At 43.8% G+C, this 19,964-nt stretch overlaps 1 protein-coding gene and 1 pseudogene across 1 annotated transcript; one reads left to right on the top strand and one right to left on the bottom strand.

The window, feature by feature from the left end:
* Positions 1 to 8,816: 8,816 nt before the first annotated feature.
* Positions 8,817 to 9,820, bottom strand: LOC123442108 (annotated as a pseudogene).
* Positions 9,821 to 16,172: 6,352 nt separating this feature from the next.
* Positions 16,173 to 19,370, top strand: LOC123445370 (IST1 homolog). The gene is made up of 6 exons (XM_045122343.1): positions 16,173 to 16,379; positions 16,483 to 16,615; positions 16,735 to 16,838; positions 17,813 to 17,984; positions 18,078 to 18,218; positions 18,296 to 19,370. The coding sequence occupies exons 1-6, from the start codon at positions 16,309 to 16,311 to the stop codon at positions 19,214 to 19,216; spliced, it is 1,542 nt and encodes a 513-aa protein (XP_044978278.1). The 5' UTR covers positions 16,173 to 16,308; the 3' UTR covers positions 19,217 to 19,370.
* Positions 19,371 to 19,964: the final 594 nt, after the last annotated feature.

Below are 19,964 nucleotides of genomic sequence, written 5' to 3'. Positions count from 1 at the left end.
AGGAGGAGAAGAAAAGATGACGCCACCGCTGCCATCGTGCCAGTGAGGAGGAGAAGTAGAAGAAGAGGAGGAGAAGTAGAAGAAGAGGAGGAGGAGTAGAAGAAGAGGAGAAGAAAAGGAAGAAGAAGAGGAGGAGAAGAAGAATTTTTTTTGTCATTTCATTCCTATTGTTATTAGGTTTGTGCTAGATTATTAGGGTTAGTAATATTTAGAATTAGGTTAGGGTTACAAGACGAAGAAAGATGAACAAAAATAAGAAAATAAGATTAGGAAAAAGGAAAATAAGAATTGAGGAGAAGAAAAGATGACGCCACCGCCGCCGTCGTGCCGGTGAGGAGGAGAAGTAGAAGAAGAAGGGAGGAGAAGTAGAAGAAGAGGAGGAGGAGTAGAAGAAGAGGAGAAGAAAAGGAAGAAGAAGAGGAGGAGAAGAAGATTAATTAATATATAGTTGAACTAGTTGATTTAACAAAACTACTTTAGTATATAGTTGAAATAGTTGATTTAATAAAACTACTTTAATATATAGTTGAACTAGTTGATTTAATAAAACTACTTTATTTTACTATATATACAATTAGTTTATTTTTAGCAAGAAAATTAATAGAACTAGTTTATTTTTTTAGTTCATTTTACGATGCCTATCCCGCATCCTCGTCGTCGACTCGGCGGAGGACACCTGCTTGATCAGAGGGGCCATGTCCGGGACTGGGCTCCGCCCGGCTGGTATTGGGAGGTGCTACCTTCCGGGGGGCGTAGGTTGGTGAGGAGCCAGCCCGTTGTTGACCTGATCCTTGTTTGGTGGCGGTCGCGTGGGCCAGTGATGGTGCCGAGGCTTCCGGACACCGCGGAGGTGGTACGTCACCGTGTCAGCAAGGAGGATGAGCACGTCCGTCGCTACATGGTTGCGTTGGAGGGCAGGTTCGACCATACCTGGCAGGTTCTTCACGGATCTCACTGGAGCTATGATCCTGTGATGGTTCCTTCTCTTTGGGTGTCCACCGCCCGCGACGATACCCGTCAGGCGCTACGGTTCTAGCTGTATTAGTGATGCTATATGTATGATTGTATTCGAGGAGTATTAGTGATAATATTCGATGATGTACGGACATAAGAGATGATGTAGTTTTGCTTATAATTGAATGCATGCTAATTTGAATACTACTTTATTTTATGATTTGGTTTTGCTTATTGAATGCTCAAATTGGAAAAGTACTCCTACTTTGAATACTATGCAAAAATCTATGAGTCCCGGGTGGAGCCACGACCCGGGACTAAAGTTGTTTTGGAACGAAGTTCCTGATAGAATAATTCTTTTTTGGTACAAAGTTCAACAAAGTCCTTTGACACTAGACAATGTGACATATAGAAGGGTAGATAAGATCAGGAAAAATAGGATCATTTTCTACACATCTAGAATGTCGCCATTTTGTTAAATCCTTAAAGGTTAAGAGAATCCGTTAGACATATTTTAGAGTTTAGGTTCTAGCCAAGACCCGGGACTAAAGGTCCTCCTATATAAAACGACACTTCGAAGTTTCCAACCCCTCTTATATAGTTTGTTAATTTATTAGTTAATCAAATGTTCGTTTTTTGCAGAACTATGGATCCACATATCAAGAACCTCGAAGAGGAAGAACTTCTCGAAGATATAATCAAAGACGGCCCCGACGTTGAACCAGCTGAATCTCCGTCGTCATATCTAAACCCCTCCGGATATGGAATGGAGGTCGACTGACACGAAGATGAAGCCGATGAGGCACGAGATAGGTCCAATGACGGAGAAGGTGATAGCTCCACTGATGGAGAAGCCGGTGGAGAAGCCGGTGGACAAATAATAAAGTCCGGCGAGGTATACATATGAAGTTCGACAATCACTTGTAATATGTGAAAAATATTGGAGATAGCTCTATATTGTATACATATACATTAATTTGACGAATGTTTCTCCCTCTTAGGCCCCCACATCGAGCAAAGCTACGAAACGAGGCCCGACTAAAAAGTTGGATGCACGGACGCATTACACCTTTGAGGTGATATTGCCTACGGGCGAACCCAAGCTTCCTAAGAATGTTGCTGACACATTCAAGAAGCAATGCGGAGTTCTCATTAGGGATCACGTCCCGATCAGCGTTCGGGAGTGGAACAAGCGCAAAGGGGCAGCCGATAGTGACTATGTCGCCGAAAGGTACAAAGATAATCTTTGGAATGATCTCATGTCACATTTCAACCTGTCAGAATGTGAGAATGAAGACGCCGCAAAAAAACTGAGGGCCAAAGTCAAGCAGTGGACTCTAAAAAAGATGGCCGAACTGTTCCGTAGCTGGAAGAAGAAGCTATGGAAAAACTATCGAAAGACAAAGAAAGTGCCATTATTCGAGGGGTATCTAGCCAAGCAGGTGAATCACTGGAAGGCATTTGAAGAGTACAAGGAGTCAGAAGATACCAAGGCATTATCAGAAAAGAACAAGAAAAATGCCGACAAGAAGAAATATCACCACAAGCTGGGGCCACGGGGCTATGAGACTGCCATCCCAAAGTGGGATAAGAAAGAGCAAGATCTGCTAGCTAAAGGCATCATACCTGAACCACTCCGTGATGAGTGGGAATTGAGAGCAAGAAATTGGTTCCTTGCGCATGGCGGTTCGAACGACGAAGAAACAGGGGACCTCATCTGCAGTGATAGTCTTAGGATACCCAGGGAGAATTGGAAAAAGATAGTGAAAGAAATTAAGGAGGGAAAAAGACAGTTCACTGCAGATAGAGGGAAAGAGTTGCTCACACTGGTCCTCGTCAATGACGAACATGGAGGACGAACGCGAGGCTTCGGTCCTTCTTACCCATGGTGGCTTGGGTTTGCCAGAGACCAAGACACTTACAGAAGCCGAGTGAGAGCAAAGAAGCGACAACAGGATGAGGAGAATGACAAGTTCAACCAGTTGCTTGCCAGGATTAACGAGCAACAGGAGAAGATTGATGAGCTTAGAGGAGTGGCGCTAGGAAGATCCTACACTCGATATTACCGGCGCCCCATCTAAGCGGAAAAGCAGCGTGGCTGAATCTGAGGCCCCGCCCGACGATGCACAAGAATGATAGAGGGCGGTCCCAGCTACCCCGTGGATGGAATTAAGGAGTCAACATCATGTGAACTCCATCAGAAATTCAAGAACATATCCATGAAGGTGGCCGTCGGACAAGCTTTACCTTCTGGCCCTGATGCACGCTCGCATGGCCGTGAGATTCCAGCTGGCTTTGCTAAAGTCGGGGTGGATGAAATCATGGCGGGGTTTCATGATATGGAGCTCGACATAGCTGGACCCGAAGATGAGAGGACACTCGGAGAAGTACTGGGTGGAGTCATCCTATGGGACAAGAACTACATCAAGCTTCCAGGCTCGGCCCCAAGGACAACACCGCCTCCGAGTCGTCGTAGGTCACCTACACCTCCATCACCTCCAAGCCCTCCACATGACGACGGCCAGCACAACACGAGTCCATCTCGATCACCGCCGTCGGACTTGGGTCGTCCGTCTCCGCCGCCGCCCGCTCCGGATACTAAGCGGAAGCGTGCCAGCAAGAACGCTCCGTCGATGATTTCTAAGCGACGGAGCTCCCCAAAGCACAAACGGTCGCCCCTCCCAAAGGTACCTCATGCTAATCTTCCTATCAGACCTTATGATCGTACCCCCGAGGAAAACGCCAGGATAGCAAAGGAATAGCATGATGCGCAGATGAAAAAGAAGGAACCCGAGCCCCGCCCGGAATACACTGAGAAGCAAATAGCATTTTCAAAATACTTCACGACCCTTCCATCACAGTATGACTTACACCATAAGCCTGATGACTATACACGCACATTGCAGAAGGAAGGGAAAAAGAGCAGATCACGTGCAAGTGCAAGTGGGAGCAAATCAAGTTCAACTACAAGCAAAAAAAGATCAGACGTTCCTCAGCTTGGACAACAGGCCAAACAGTCGATCCCACCCCTCAGGGTGTTACCCGAGAATGTTCCCCCTCTGGTGCAGGGGCAAGATTTGGAATTAGCAAAGAAGTGGGCGGATGAATGGGGTATCTCGGTTGAAGACGTTCTGGCTTCCCAAGACGACAGGTTACCCAAGGTTGTGGTAGCCCCTAAGCCACAGTTTGTCATGAGAGCGCCTTTGGTCAGCAAAGATGATCTCCCAACAAATATGCGTTACTTGCATACATGGTACTTAAGTGAATCAAAGAATGGGAGAACGATGATCGTGGCGAGTGTCCCACGGGAGTACTACGACCGCCCCGAAGAAATCCATATTGACTTTGATGAACTCTTCCAGATGTACAATGCCGACGCCCTCGACAAATCGCTTATGAGTTGCTATTGTCTGTAAGTTTTTCAATTCGTTGTCTACATATAACTTGTTTAGTTATTTCAATTCATTGTCTACATATAACTTGTACTCTATTATGCAGAATGAAGATTCTGGAATGTAAAAGTAGGAACATCCTAAATATTGGGTTTATTGACTCAGATAAAATACATATAGCGACGCTAACTGATAAACCCAAGGAGACGGAGGAAAACCTTCTAAGGTTTCTAACAAATCAAAATTTCTGTGACCACATACTGTTTCCATACAACTTCAGGTGAGGGTCTTTACTCTGTTGTGTCCATTCACTTATAAGTGTAATTGATAAGTTACTGACACACACACACACACACATATATATATATATACATGTGCAGCTTCCATTGGATTCTGTTGGACATTCAAATTGATAAGGGAAGAGTTGATGCCTTCGACCCATTATCGAGACCCTTGGAACAGTTCCAAAGCATGCAGGACATGCTCCAAGGGTAATTTCAATCATTCTTGCGCTTTATCGGTCTCTTTCGATGATTTTCTGATATAGCAATTAATGAAAAACTTAGCAAATCATTTTCCTTGTCGGGCAGGGTTTGGAAGCGGTTCAAGTGCGTGACTCCCGGTATCAAGCATGAGAAGCTGACCTTTAGAGCGGCTCAGGTAAGTAGTAGTATGATATACTTCTATTTTCAATACATTTATGATGCTAGATTATTATTTTGATTATATATATTCTATTCTCGTAAAGTGCGACCAGCGGCCACGGGGGACGCATCTATGCGGATACTATGTTTGCGAGACCATTCACACGTTTACCTCTGAGCACAAGAATCACAGATACGACGTAAGCAATGAACATTCACACCTCTATTTTTATCCGTCATTCTTTGTTATCATGATTGATATTCATATTCATCTCCTCTTCTTATATAGTACACGGCCATGAGGGAGAAGGTCCTACCAGAGCAACGCGTGATTGCTGTTGCAGAGGAGCTTGCGACCTTTCTGAGGACGGAAGCTATAGATGACAAAGGACGATTTAGTGTAGCTAGGGGCCATTACTGATGTTGGTCCATGTAATCGAATAGACGAGCTCTAGTCCCAATAATTCAGATCTCCATATAATTGTATATATATGCTCACTTGTAAGATAAGTTAATCTTATATATATATGCATAAACATGTATATTTAGAATTATATGAAAACTAATTCCCGAACACCAAACGAGGCATCACGTTAATCTCCCGAACAACTAAACCCTAAAACCATAAAATCCTAAAATAAACAAAATCTGCAGAAACTCTTTAGTCCCGGTCCGTGTTAAGACCTGAGATTAAAGGGCCTGCCCCTGAGGGCGCTCCGAGGCGCCACGTGGAGCACCTTTGGTCCCGGCTTGGAACAGGGCCGGGACTAAAGGTTAGGCCTTTAGTCCCGCCCCTTTGGTCCCAGTTGGTGAACCGGGACTAAAGCCCCTTACGGGCCAGGACTATAGGCCCTGTCCCCACTAGTGCATGTCATCAACATCATTCGAAGGTATGTACTCATATCCTTGATAAAGCTTTGCACCAAGTCATGATGTAAGGCAACTCAAGTGATATGAAGACATTAACAAAGCTTAATAAAAAATTGGTAACCCCATTTTACGCTTAACGATGAGTATGACCTATGATCAAGCATTCTTGCTTGACTCCTCAAGTCAAATACTCTGATATAGGTGACCTAGTCACCGCCCCACATCTAGATGAAGATACATGTATGATTCACATTTTCATTTGCATGCTTTCTTGGAACCATACAACTCTCATCTACATGTATGTATATATTTTCAAAAGAAAAATATATGTTTTCTCTTGTTTCCTTTGAATCTTTGGAATTTTTTTTTGTTTGTGGATATTTTCTGTCTATTTTGAATTAAGGACTTGTTTTTCAATGCAACTCGGTCTCGCCGATCTGGGAAACTCGGTCCAACCGATTTCTCCCAGAGGCTTTCTGTCATTCATGGTTCTACCAAGACATGTTTTCTCGGTGACTCTGAAATTTACCACTGCCTTTGATTTTCAGATACTTTCTGGACTTTTTTCCTTAGGGGGGGAAATATTATCAATGATCCCAAGTTTCGTTACCTCCTAAGATCTTATTTTAGGGAAAAAAAGTTTTACCATTATTTTCTAGGGGAGAAAACTTCTCTAGGGGGAGAAAACCTGAGTGATCCCATAGAATATAAGAGGGAGAATCATCTAGGATCCCTTCCCTAGGGGGAGATAGTTCAAGGAACCCTTATCAAAGAGAGAAGATTCAAGGACCCCTTTCTCTCAATGAGCCCTTACCCTCTGGCCTTTCTGGCAATTAATGCTAAATGGGGAGAAATATCAAAGCTTTCAACCAGCCTACATAAAGGGCGGGAAATATCAAAAGGGAGAGAAATATCAAAGCTTCCAACAAGCCTACATAAAGAGCGGGAAATATCAAAAGGGGGAGACATTTGTTCCTAAGGGAAGGTCTGCCTAAGGGGAGATCTACCTAAGCGGAGACATATCAAACCTTAAACATTAAGGGGGAGAGAGATAAAATTGTTTGAGATATATTCGTTTTCACTATCTTTGGATTGAACTTGTCTTACCCTACATACTCCCAATATCTACATGCTATGATTCAGGGGGAGAGTAAATTCTTACATATTCATCCTTAGGGGAGAAAGTTCTAAATTCTCTTGTAGACATATCTATCATCAAATCAGATTTCTCATATGTCTTCAATATCTTGGTGCTTTTGAAGCTCTTTGCGTCTTTACAATACCGTACTCTTGTGTTATCTAACATTTATTTTCCCAAATGTACTCCTACTGCTAAGACGCTCAAGAATCTCAAGGTAAGTATATGCATCATATTCTTATCCTTGTTGAGGGTGATCTCTTGTCTCTTGCACATATTCTGTGCAAGGGTGAGTCTTGAACATGGAAGTTCTACGTTCACATATGTTTGATGCATATAGCCAAGATCTATATGGCTTCTCTTGTCCTTTCTATCATGTGTGTGCCCATGCAGTCCAAAGCAACTATCCTTTAAAAAGGGATTGCACACGTTTAGGGGTAGCTTGTACTAGTCATATTCCTTTCAAAGTTGTCATATTGTAATGCCTATCTTTATTTGAAGCTTTGATTGTATGTTGTCATCGATTACCAAAAAGGGGAGATTGAAAGCTGTCATATTGCTTGGCTGTAGTTGCTCTTATGAAGAAAATCATCTGGTTTAAACTAAACGTTTTTCATACGTAATCGAAGTAACACGCCTAAATGTACTACTTCCTCCGTTCTAAATTTTTTGTCTTAAATTTATCTAAAAATAAATGTATTTCTCTCCCTAATAAAAAGCGCCGACTACTTCTGTCGTCCGTCGTGCCACCTTTACAAAAAAGCCCTTGGCGTTTCCTGAAATCAACCCGCAGACCGTATTTAAGTCAGAAAACGGATCTTTTTTACATTTTACGTAAAACCCCCTATATTTAATCGAAACTAACCGCAGCCCTGGTCCGGTGAAGTCCAAAATATAAGTTGGTTTCAAATTGCCCCTAAAGTTGACTAAAATTACCCACCAATGCCACCTATAAATCATAGAAAACGTTTCAAACAGGAAAATCTCCGGGCTGGGCTGACCCATGTAGGCACCTCCTATATTACGCTCTAGGCGTTGGAAAAAGATGCAGCACACCTGTTTTGGCCGGCCAATGCGTGGGCGTTTGTTTTTTTGCTTTAGTTTTTTATTTTTCTTTTCAGTTCCATTTTCTTTTTGTACTTTAAATAATTTAGAACTTCAAATAACTTTTCTCAATTTTAAGAAACAGAGAATTTTGAAATAAAATATTCAAAAAACATATTTTTTTAGAAATAAAAAACTACTGAGGAATTTTGAAAAATGTTTGCATATACAAAAAAATGTTTAAATTTTGAGAAAATGTCCATAAAATAAAAAAAATCAATGATTGTAAACAAAAGTCCGTGTAAGAATCTCAAAAACAGTTTGTGCCTCTGTTTTTGGTCTCGTTTTTTATTTTTATTTTTTTGTTCCTTTTTTAATTTAAATAATTTAGAACTTTGAAAAACTTTTGCAATTTATAAAATTGAGAATTTTGAAATAAAATTTTGAAGAAAACATAAAATGTTTGTGAATTCGACAAATGCTCGGGATTTTTGTAAAAATATTTGCATATTCAGAAAAATGTTCATAATTTTGAGAACAATGTTGGTGAAAACAATAAAAGTCCATGATTTTCAAAAAATGGTTTGTGTGTTATTTTTAAGTGCAATTGAAAAAAATGTTTTCTAATTCAAAAAATGTTCATGCATTTCAAGAAATGTTCTAAAATTTTAAAGGCATAATATGATCAGGACCATTGGAGATTTTATTTGTTTTTCTCCCGTTGCAACGTACAGACCCTTTTGCTAGTATATATATATATATACTAAAACATGATTAGATACATTTGTTAAGATTTAATACACTAATGTAATTAGGGAATCTACTTTTCCAACCGTCGGGCGGCTGTGTCCTCAACCGACGCCTCTCCCGCTCGTCCTGGAACCGACGTCTCTTCACAAAGCGTTGCGTCTGTCCGGGCGATATATAATCGATGTAAACAATAATGAATGATTAAGGAATCAGTTTTTCATAAACACGTTATCAGCATGAGCGCTACCCGACAGAGCGAAACAGAGCGAAAAGAGAAGAAGAAAAGAGAGGGAGCACCTTGCCGCCGGTGAGATGTCGCCCCTGACTTCTTTCTTCCTCCGCCTCATTAGTGAGGACAACCGCCAGGACCGGCTCCTGGCCCGACGCCGCCGTACCGTCGCTAGACGCAGCCTGGGTGTCGCTGGACGCGGCCGAAACACCACGGGACGCGGCCGGAGCGCCGCTGGGCACGGCCGGAGCGCCGTTGGTGGCGCTGCCCGGGGCGGTTATCACGCCTATGGACACACCACGGGTGGCCAGCGTGCCACACATGATGTCGCCGCGCATCTCCCTGTTGGCCTGGATCCATGGCTGCTCGCCGGCCCGACCGCGCCGATGCTGCACGAGGACCCGCCTCCGTCCCCTCCTCCGCCGGCACACTGGCTGCCCCCACACACGCCGACGCCCGCTGTTGAGGACGCAGGCCCGAGTCGCCGCCCACCCGGTTACTTACCCGTGCCGATGCGCGCGGAGGTGACCACGGAGGAGGCGCTCGCCTTCGTCTCCGCGCCGACCGGCGCCTCCGGCGTCATCCGCTTCGGGGCCGGGATCGAACCCAACGGTGTAGCCCCGCCGCGGATGGAACCGGCCGCAGGCACTAGCAGCCGTGCCGAGCGAAGCTTCGGCCGCCTCTTCGAGCGGGCCGTCGCGGCCATCGACCGCCGGCCCGGCCGCCGCGCCGGCTCGTGGGCTCCGGCGAGTCTCGGCCTCGGCCTTGGCCTCGGCACTACCCCCCAAGACCCGGTCATCGTCCCCTCTTCTTCTGACGAGGAGGGATCCTCCGTGTCGCGTTGATGATCATCGGAGAAGCCAGGGAGGCAGCAGCCCTCACTCCCGCCGGCGGGCTTCCTCTGGTCTTCGCGCGGTGGTGGGATGGCCTCGATACAGGTGGTGGGGAGAGGAGCGATGCTAGTTGGGGAGAGGAGCGGTGCTGGTTGGATGGATCTGGGAACCGATCCCACCTCCTCTTCTCTCTCTTATGGGGTGTGCCCTGTTTTATGCAGCCCAGGCACACGTGTTGGCTTTTGCCAGCCAAAGGCTGTTCTGGCCCAGGCGCACGTGTTGCTCTGGTCGGCCGTTGTTCAATTTTTTTCTCTCTTTCTTATTTCTCTGTTTAGTACTAGTTAGCACTAGTTAGTGTACATAGTATAATTTTAGACTATATTTAGTACTATTATTTTAGTACTACTATTTACACTTAGTCTAGTTCTAGATTTACTTTAGTTTAAGATTTGTGTAATTATATGTGTGTTTATATTATGCAATGGATTGATGATATAAATAAAGTACCGTATTTCATCTGGGAAGAATGACATGTTTCATGTGTCTACCACATATTTTTTTAACATGTCTCTTATTGCGATTGAGATCAGCTTATCTCGCATATCAAACTTGCAAATTTTTGAACATTTCTCCCTCGTCTTATTTGAAATCACAAGGTAATGAGTTGTGATCTACTGCACATGTGCAGACTATCCCCTCTTACTATGAGGTCTACGCTTTGTCAATCTCGACAAGCGATTACCTTTAACGTGTATTCCTTATATCTAAATTGTAGCATACACAAGGTAATGGCCATGTAGCCTATTACTGTGAGATCTAAGTGATCTTCAAAGTGTCATGTTCACACAATTGAGGTTGAGAACTTTTCAAGTTTACACTTGAGTATCGAATTTTTGCATTCTTATTACATAACCATGATGATTTTTAATTTACCGTCGTAAATTAATTATCTCTGGTTTCCCCATGTAGGCAAAGATGACTGCCAAAGAATTTGAGGAGCTTGCCCTCAATGTCCACAATTACCCTACATGAGCTATGGACATCAAGATCAGTCTTGCGTCCCGTGGGATAGCGCGTGCCATCCAGCCCCCGGAGACCCCTCTCCCGGTTGGAGCCACGCCGCTGACAGAACAGCAGAATTATGCTGCCTTATTCATCATAAGGCACCATATTCATCCACATCTCAAGTCTGAGTATTTACAGGAGGAATCTCCTAGTACTTTGTTTTTGGCCCTCAAAACGAGGTATGAACAGCAGAAGGCAGTGGTCCCGCCTGAAACACTCCACGATTGGACTCATCTCCGCCTTCAGGATTTCAAGTCCATTGGTGAGTACAATCATGCTGTTCATAAGATATGTTCCAAACTGCGTTTTTGTGAGAAGGAACCTACTCAGGGGAGATGATAGAAAAAACTTTATCTACTATGCTCCCTTCTGATAGGATCCTCCAACAGCAATATTGTGCTCGCAACTACACTGTCTATTCCGAGCTTATTCGCATGTTACTTCAGGCTGAAAAGCATGATGAGCTACTCGCTAAGAATGGCTCTCAGCACCCTGTTGGGGCACAACCTTTACCTGAAGTTCATCTGAATGTCGCGAATAGACAGAAGTTTAATGGTACCTCTCGAGGTAAACATTCCAATCCTGAGCACAAGCACAAGCGCAATGGAAACATAAAATTCAGAAACATGGGCAAGGGAAAAGGCACTCCAAAGCCAAAGTTTGATAAATCTAAACTTTGCAACAAGTGTGGATGCTACTCGCATTCTACTAAAAAGTGCTCAATGCCCAAGCATCTGGTCATGTTGTACTAGCAATCTCTGGGACGCAAAGCACCTCAAGGGAAAAGGCTTGAAGCTAACTTCAACCTACATCCGCATAGAGCAAATGGAGCTGGCGATTCACAGGATATTCCTCCTGGACCGAGCAACGCCATGATTCCTTATCCACTTGAGGACCCTGCTGAAACGGAGGCCATGTTACTTGAGTACACCTCAAACTTTGTGTTTGGTGACTTTGACTAGTCCCTCGACCTCCTTAGTGATCTACTTAACTATGTCCATTTGTGAGGATTGTAATAAGAACATAAGTTTGTTGTTGTCTTTATATTATATTCTATCAGCACATTTGATATAATAAAATTGTATTCTATGTATTAACATAAGGTTTTCTTATTGAAAATTCTTTCGTTTTTATATAGTTTTTCTACGGGGACAATCCGATGGAAGAGGAATTATGCCTAGTGGACAGTGGTACCACAAACTCGATACTAAGGGAGATGAAATATTTCCAAACTCTAAAAAAGATGAATGGAGATATTTTAACTATCACTGGACGCGATACCGTGATTGTTGGTACTGGACGTGCCATATTCACCCTCCCAAGTGGTACACAAGTGACGATAGAGGATGCTCTATTGTATCCCGAGTCATCACGTACCATGATCAGTTATCGAGATATCCGTAAGAATGGTTTTCATATTGAAACCCATGAAGACAACAAAGAGGAGTATTTACTCTTTACTAAAAATCACGGATATGGCAAAAAGGTACATGAGAAAATTCCTTCTTTATCGTCTAGTTTATACAATACATACATCAAACCCGTGGAACATGTTGCATACAAAGTAATTTTTCAGAATGTTGATGCATTCCAAACCTGGCATGATCGCCTGGGCCATCCTAGAATTGGGATGATGAGAAAAATTACTAGCAATTCCATTGGTCATAATTTGCTTGAGTCAAAATTTCCTCAATCTTCTGATTTTGTGTGCACATCTTGTGCCACGGGAAAGCTAATTTTGAGGCCCTCGCATCTCAAAATACAAGCTGAACCACTTCAGTTCCTTGAAAGTATTCAAGGAGACATTTGTGGTCCCATTCAGCCATTATCTGGACCTTTCCGGTATTTCTTGGTTCTGATTGACGCATCTACACGATGGTCACATGTGTGTCTTCTATCCACATGAAACCATGCATTTGCCAAAATAATGAGGCAAGTAATTAAGTTGCAAGCCCATTATCCTGAAAGTCGAATTAATACAATTCGAATGGACAACGCTGCAGAATTCTCCTCAGGTGCTTTCAATGATTATTGCATGGCTTTGGGGATTGAAGGTCAGTACTCTGTTCCATATGTCCATACACAAAATGGTTTGGCTGAAGCATTGATTAAGAGGATTAAACTCATTGCAAGACCTTTGTTGAAGAATTGCAACTTGCCAACCTCTTGTTGGGGTCACGCTGTTTTACACGCTGCTGACTTGATCCAATTGAGGCCAACTGCATATCACAGTTCTTCCCCTCTGGAATTGGTACGTGGAAATCCTCCTAGCATTTCCCATCTGCGTAAGTTCGGATGTGCTGCATACATCCCGATCTCACCACCACAGCGGACATCCATGGGCCCACACAGAAAGTTGGGGATCTATGTGAGGTACAAATCACCGTCAATTATCAAGTACCTGGAACCCCTAACTGGGGACGTGTTCACAGCCCGTCACGCTGATTCCATATTTAATGAGGAACATTTTCCGGCATTAGGGGGAGATTTCAAGTACCAGAAAGAATGCCCGGAAATCGATTGGAATGCTCATGCCATTTCATCCTCTGATCCACGTACCCATGAGACCGAACTTCAAGTTCGGAAGATAATTAATTTGCAACATCTTGCAAATAATCTGCCAGATTCATTTACTGATCTAAAAGGTGTTATAAAATCCTTAAATCCGGCCAGAAACGCGCCAGAAAGAGTGGAGGTACCAATAAAAACCATTCAACTCCCTGTTCCTAAAAAGAAGGGGGAGTAGTATGGCTTCTGACCTGGAGCTAACTTCTAGCAAGCGGCAAAGGAAATCGAGGAGATAATCTTCGGAGTCAGTAAATGCAGGTCAACTCAACGTTGACAAACACCTGATGGGTAGTTCACACCCAGTGGAAGGGCAACCTTCACAACTCAGCTCCAGTGTGCACAAACTAGCTGGAACATCGGAACACCTAAACTCAATCGTATTGGGAAATCACGAAGAGTCCCTAGGGGTGCAAGAAATTTCCATCAACTATGTTGATTCTGGAGAATCATTTGACCGCAAGACTACGACCGTCGACATATATTTTGCTGAAAAGATTGCAGATAACCTTATCACTGATCATGATCCAAGGTCTATCGTTGAGTGCCAAAGGCGCTCCGACTGGCCTAAATGGAAGGATGCAATCCAAGCAGAAATTGCCTCGCTTAACAAAAGGAAGGTATTCACTGAAGCAATACCTACACCTCCCAATGTTTTCCCTGTGGGATTCAAATGGGTTTTCCTTCGGAAACGGAATGAGAACAATGAGGTGGCGAGATATAAAGCAAGGCTCGTAGCACAAGGTTTTACGCAGAAACCCGGCATTGATTTCAATGAGACATACTCTCCAGTAATGGGTGGAACAACTTTCCCATATCTTATATCTATGGCAGTACAAAATCGTCTATCCATGCAGTTGATGGACGTCATGACCGCATATCTTTACGGGTCACTAGATTCGGACATATATATGAAGGTTCCTGACGGAATCTCTATCCCGAATAACAGTGCAAAACGCAACATGTATTGTGTAAAGCTGAATAAGTCATTATATGGCTTAAAACAGTCGGGACGGATGTGGTACAACCGACTAAGTGAGTTCCTTCTTCAGAAAGGTTACTCCAATAGTGATGATTGCCCATGCGTCTTCATCAAGAAGTCCTCCACGGGATTTTGCATCATTTCTGTGTATGTTGATGATCTCAACATCATCGGCAGTGCACCAGACATTGATGAAGCACGCAATCAGCTAAAGATGGAATTTGAGATGAAGGATTTGGGTAAAAACAAATTTTCCTTAGGTATTCAACTTGAGCACCTTCCCTCAGGAATCATGGTACACCAAGCTGCCTATATCCAGAAAATATTGGAGAAATTTAATATGGACAAATCCTATCCATCTAAAACTCCTATGGTGGTTCGATCTCTAGACGTAGAGAAAGATCCGTTCAGACCGAGGGATGATGGAGAAGAGGTGTTGGGACCTGAAGTTCCATATCTCAGTGCTGTTGGAGCGCTTATGTATCTTGCAAATTGCACAAGACCTGATATTGCATTTGCAGTGAATCTACTTGCTAGACACAGCGCAGCTCCCACCAAACGTCATTGGTCTGGAGTGAAGAATATCTTTCGATATCTCCAAGGCACAAAGGATCTAGGCCTATTTTTCCAGCTTCAGAGAAATCTGGACTCTAATATGATTGGGTATGCAGATGCCGGTTATTTGTCTGATCCCCATAATGCCAGATCTCATACCGGTTTTGTGTTCCTACATGGTGGTACAGCTATATCATGGAAGTCTTCAAAATAGATTCTAGTGGCTACATCTACCAATCATTCTAAAATAATTTCATTATTCGAAGCATCATGTGAATGTGTATGGCTTCGCAGAATTATAAACCACATACAACAGTCATGTGGAATTGGTTCAATTGAATCACCCACCATTATCTATGAGGATAATGCGGCTTGTGTTGCACAGATGCAAACATGATACATCAAGAGCAATATCACTAAGCATATTTCTCTTAAATGGTTTCCCCCCCCCCCACAATCTTCAGAAAAGCGGGGAAATAAGCATTCTGCAAGTCAAATCATGCGACAACCTTGCTGATTTATTTACTAAGTCTCTACCAAACTCAACATTTCAGAAATATGTTCATGGAATTGGTATGCGACGACTTAGAGACTTGCAGGCAACAGGGGGAGTCTCTCCTTGAGATATCCTTGTTCAATAACATCACATTATGCTATCTCTTTGTGAGTTTATGTTCCAGGTTCTCATCAAGTTTTCATGAAGAACTTTTTGGAGGAGAATCTTTTCAAGATGATAGCCCTACCTGGATGATCGTGAGACGATTCTACATGGTCAAGCGTAGATTAGGGGGAATGTTAAGATTTATTACACTAATGTAATTAGGAAATCTACTTTTCCAACCGTCGAGCGGCTCTATCCTCAACCGACGCCTCTCCCGCTCGTTCTGGAACCGGCGTCTCTTCACAGAGCGTTGCGTCTGTTCGGGCGATATATAATCGCTGTAAACAGTAATGAATGATTAAGGAATCAGTTTTTCCTAAACAACATTGATGAACCAAGGGAGTAGTATGCTAATTGAGACGGAATCATAGTTTTCTTTGGAGCGAAGCAAAGTCCCCCCGGACAACAAAGCCACCCAACCCCATCGCCAATCCACGTGTCCGGACGGACGGTCAAGATTCTCGTCACGGTGGAGCAGGTGGATCCAGCCAGGCTCTACGCGCACACGGCACAGCCCCTCACCATCGTCTCCTCCTCCTCCTTGCTCTGGCCGTGGCTACTTGGATCGAAACCCCACCCACCCACGCGCCACTCGAACCCCCCACCTCCACTCGATTAACCCCACCATGTCGATGCTGGACGCCTTCTTCGGCAAGGGGGGCGGCGGCGGCGGCGGCGGCTTCCGCGCCGCCAAGTGGTACGGTTTCTTCCCCGGGAGTCGAGTTCTTGGTTTCTGCTCCGATTTCGATTTCGATTCGATTCCTGTCCTGATCTGCGGGGGGTTGTAAAAAAAAACGCAGCAAGACGCTGCTCAAGCTGTCCATCCCGCGGATAAAGCTGCTGCGGAACCGCCGGGAGCTGCAGCTGCGCCAGATGCGCCGGGACATCGCCAAGCTCCTCGAGGCCGGCCAGGACGCCACCGCCAGAATCAGGGTACATATTCCAAAAGGATCATCATGGGCTTGCTTATATAATTATAAGGCGGCAGCGTGGGAATAGGATCTTGGAATTTGGGCATCATGGTTAGTTGCTTCTTCTCTCTGTGGTCGCAGGTGGAGCACATCATCCGGGAGGAGAACATGCTGGCGGCGCAGGAGATCCTCGAGCTCTTCTGCGAGCTCGTCGCAGTTCGCCTGCCCCTCATAGAGGCCCAAAAGTTTGTCACCTGCCCTGTTCTCTTCTTATATTCAGTATAATAATGATATGTGCGTGTTCGTAGATGAGCTCTTTTTGAGACAACGATTTGATCAGAATATTAGGCACACGTTAATTGTCATCTTCTGTTACGGTTTTACCCACGAAGTTGAGGCGCTGTACTCCTTAACACTTGGTACTGGTACTCCCTTAATAGTTAATACTGCTCTGGAGTAGCAATAAGCATCATCCGTTAGATTGAAGATGAAGATAACCGATGGTCTGTGTTGATCTAAGGGTACTGTAAAAGAGCTCTTGTAGATTTGTGTGCTCTACATACAACCTCATCTAGGCATGTCAAAATCCAGTGGAGTGTTCTGGAGCTGTAGTTCGCGCCTAGAGTTTCTGCCTTGAGCTGATTTAGTACTAGTTTATAAATGATGACATTTTTTTTCTTGGCATACTGAACTTATAGCTCTCGCTAGTCCCAGAGTTCGCCCAAGTCTGTTATTACTGCCCAGTTGCATTTGCAGTTGAATGATGGATGTGGCATGTGATGAATGCCATCGCTATTCAACTTTAAATCTGGCTTTCTTCCAAAACCAGACACATGTGCTTTCTTTCAAACGTGTAATGAGATGCATAATGTCAGTTCGTCTGTGTAACAGATTATGTCAGATCTTTATTTTTCTGTAAATAGTGGGACGATGCATATTCGGTGGCCCCTAAGCATCAGATTGTTGCCTCCTTTCGACCTATTCTGGACCGAAGGAAAGATCTGGTTTTATATGCATACTGCTGTTTGTGCAGTGTATTTATTTGGGTGTCCATCTGTCTAGACTGAATTCCCTGGGTGGAGGCACAGAAATAAATTATCCTTCATATATCCTTAATTAATTTGTTCGTTAAGTTCTCAAATGTCGTGGTTATATAGTTTAAATAGGCTTGCAGCTAAATTGGTTGTCCTAACCTGTTAAATTTATTTTCCTGCATCAGGGAATGCCCTATAGATCTCAAAGAGGCAATATCCAGCATCTGTTTTGCTGCTCCTAGGTGTTCAGATTTGCCTGAACTGATACAAGTCCAAATGATGTTTGCGACTAAATATGGGAAGGAATTTGTTGCTGCAGCTACAGAACTTATGCCGGATTGTGGGGTCAACCGTCAGGTCACATGCCAACTTCCATGATAACAAGTAATCTATTTATGTTACTTAACCATTAGATTTATGCTGACATGATTCGAAACAACACCTATGCAGATAATTGAACTACTTTCAATCCGTCCTCCTCCAGTAGATATAAAAATGAAACTTCTGAAGGAGATTGCTGAGGAGCATGAGATTGACTGGGATCCATCTGCAACAGAGACGGAATATCTTAAACCCCATGAAGATCTATTGGTTAGTGTTTACATACAAGAAACTGTGGTTGGTCCGTTATTTTGAATCTCACCTTGTAACATGTTCCCTTTCATTAGAATGGGCCAACCTACTTCAGTGGCTCAACGCTGCCACTTCCAAAGGAGAAACACGAAGAACCATTAGCTGCAAGTGCCGCTGATGAACCTGGTGAAGCTTATGAATCTGATGGCGGCTTTGACTCACTGGATTTGCCTGAAGTCCCAAAAGCAGCGATTCGTCCAGCTTCTGGTACTCAATCAACCCCAGATATTGGTCCACATGTGCAAAGCTCACAGTCGCCTGCTCATGATTTCTCAAACCCATCTGACTTGGAAGAGAATCCAACAGCTGATGCTGCGTTCTACAATTATCTGAAAAGTTCAGAACCCCCAGTTTCTCCACAATCTGCTCAGCCAAGAATGCCAGCTTTGCCAGATGAAAAGAAGCAGTTTGTTCCTTTTGTCTCTCCCCTGCCATTTGCTTCTGCTTCTTCTATGGAGAAAAGTGACTCGATTCCCTTAAATTCTCCTCCAGTGAAGCCAACAGAGCAAGAATTCTTCACAAGGTCAGTTGATGAAGTGAGTGCTCCCCAAACACCCAAAGATGTCAACATGTTCTCGAAGCGTCCAGAACAGGTGCATTCAGTCTCTCCTATAGAGAGTAGGGAAAATATTGATATGGATGACGTGGTTTCAGCTGCGCAAACAGCTGCTGACTCAGCAGAGCGAGCTGCATCGGCAGCACGTGCTGCTGCAAACCTTGCGAAACTGTGCATTGCTGATCTAAAGAAGAACACTAGGGTTTATGAGAGCCACAGTGATGGTAGCCAAAAGGAAAGTCATCATCAAACTGAGGTGACGCAGAAGCCGGTATTTGATCATCAGGACTCTTTTTCCAATGATTCTGAGGGTTATGGACCAGCTCATGTGCCTCAGAGATCAACATCGTTGGAGGATGATCCGTTCTCCTACCCCAACCTGTTCTCGTCGAAGCCTTGAGTTCTAGTTATCTGCAAGTAGTTGTTGAGCCTGGTTTGAAGTTGTTGCGGCCATGTTGTTTGTGAAGCCTTGTTTGGTACCCCATGTGTTTGGGTATTTCTTGGAGAATTCTGTGTATGCTAAGTTGATACAGAAAAAGAAGGGTTCAACAGTATTACCAGCGCTTTCTTTGTTTATAATTTATGTGAATTGTAAATGCGTGGATGTTGTATGAAATTTCTGAAACTTGAAACCTGTAGAGGAAACAAAAATCTGAACTCATTTAGTTAGATGTTCTTTAGACTTATATATATTTTCCACTTATAGTGAATATCATGATTTGAGTCTAGTGAAAGTTTATGTGGTAACTATTTCTTTTATTTTATTTCAATGCTAGTCACACTCGTGTTTTACTAGCCTTTTATGAGGCAGCGAAAGTGAGAAAAAAAAACAGATGATGCTCAAGTTTGTTTTCCTCCAATATCTCACTCACCTAGGGATGGTTGATTGGAAGGGAACTGAAAATGGCTCAGTTTCTTCTAATATCTCACCTTGGCTGGTTCATCCAGTTAGGAAACAGTATGATACTACTCGGCAGGTTCTCGAGCTTCAGTTGCTGGATCGCCCCTCCAACTCGCTCACGGGCATCATCGATCACGTCGTCGCCTCTACAACATCTACCTCAACGACAACCGCCTCTTCGGCCGGCAGCATCCCGCCGCTGCTCCTCAGCAGGGACCGGCACCTGGCGCTCCTCGACCTCTCCAAC

Source organism: Hordeum vulgare, chromosome 3H, assembly GCF_904849725.1.
Source record: "Hordeum vulgare subsp. vulgare chromosome 3H, MorexV3_pseudomolecules_assembly, whole genome shotgun sequence".
NCBI lineage: Eukaryota > Viridiplantae > Streptophyta > Magnoliopsida > Poales > Poaceae > Hordeum > Hordeum vulgare.
The sequence above is the reverse complement of the archived record's forward strand: the minus strand, read 5'-3'. Positions and strand labels throughout refer to the sequence as shown.

Bases quoted from the DNA above. Each gene is read 5' to 3' on its own strand.
- LOC123445370 (XM_045122343.1), top strand. From the start codon at position 16,309: ATGTCGATGCTGGACGCCTTCTTCGGCAAGGGGGGCGGCGGCGGCGGC. The intron at 16,616-16,734 runs GTACATATTCCA...CTGTGGTCGCAG, and splicing joins ACGCCACCGCCAGAATCAGG to GTGGAGCACATCATCCGGGA. The intron at 18,219-18,295 runs GTTAGTGTTTAC...CCCTTTCATTAG, and splicing joins AACCCCATGAAGATCTATTG to AATGGGCCAACCTACTTCAG.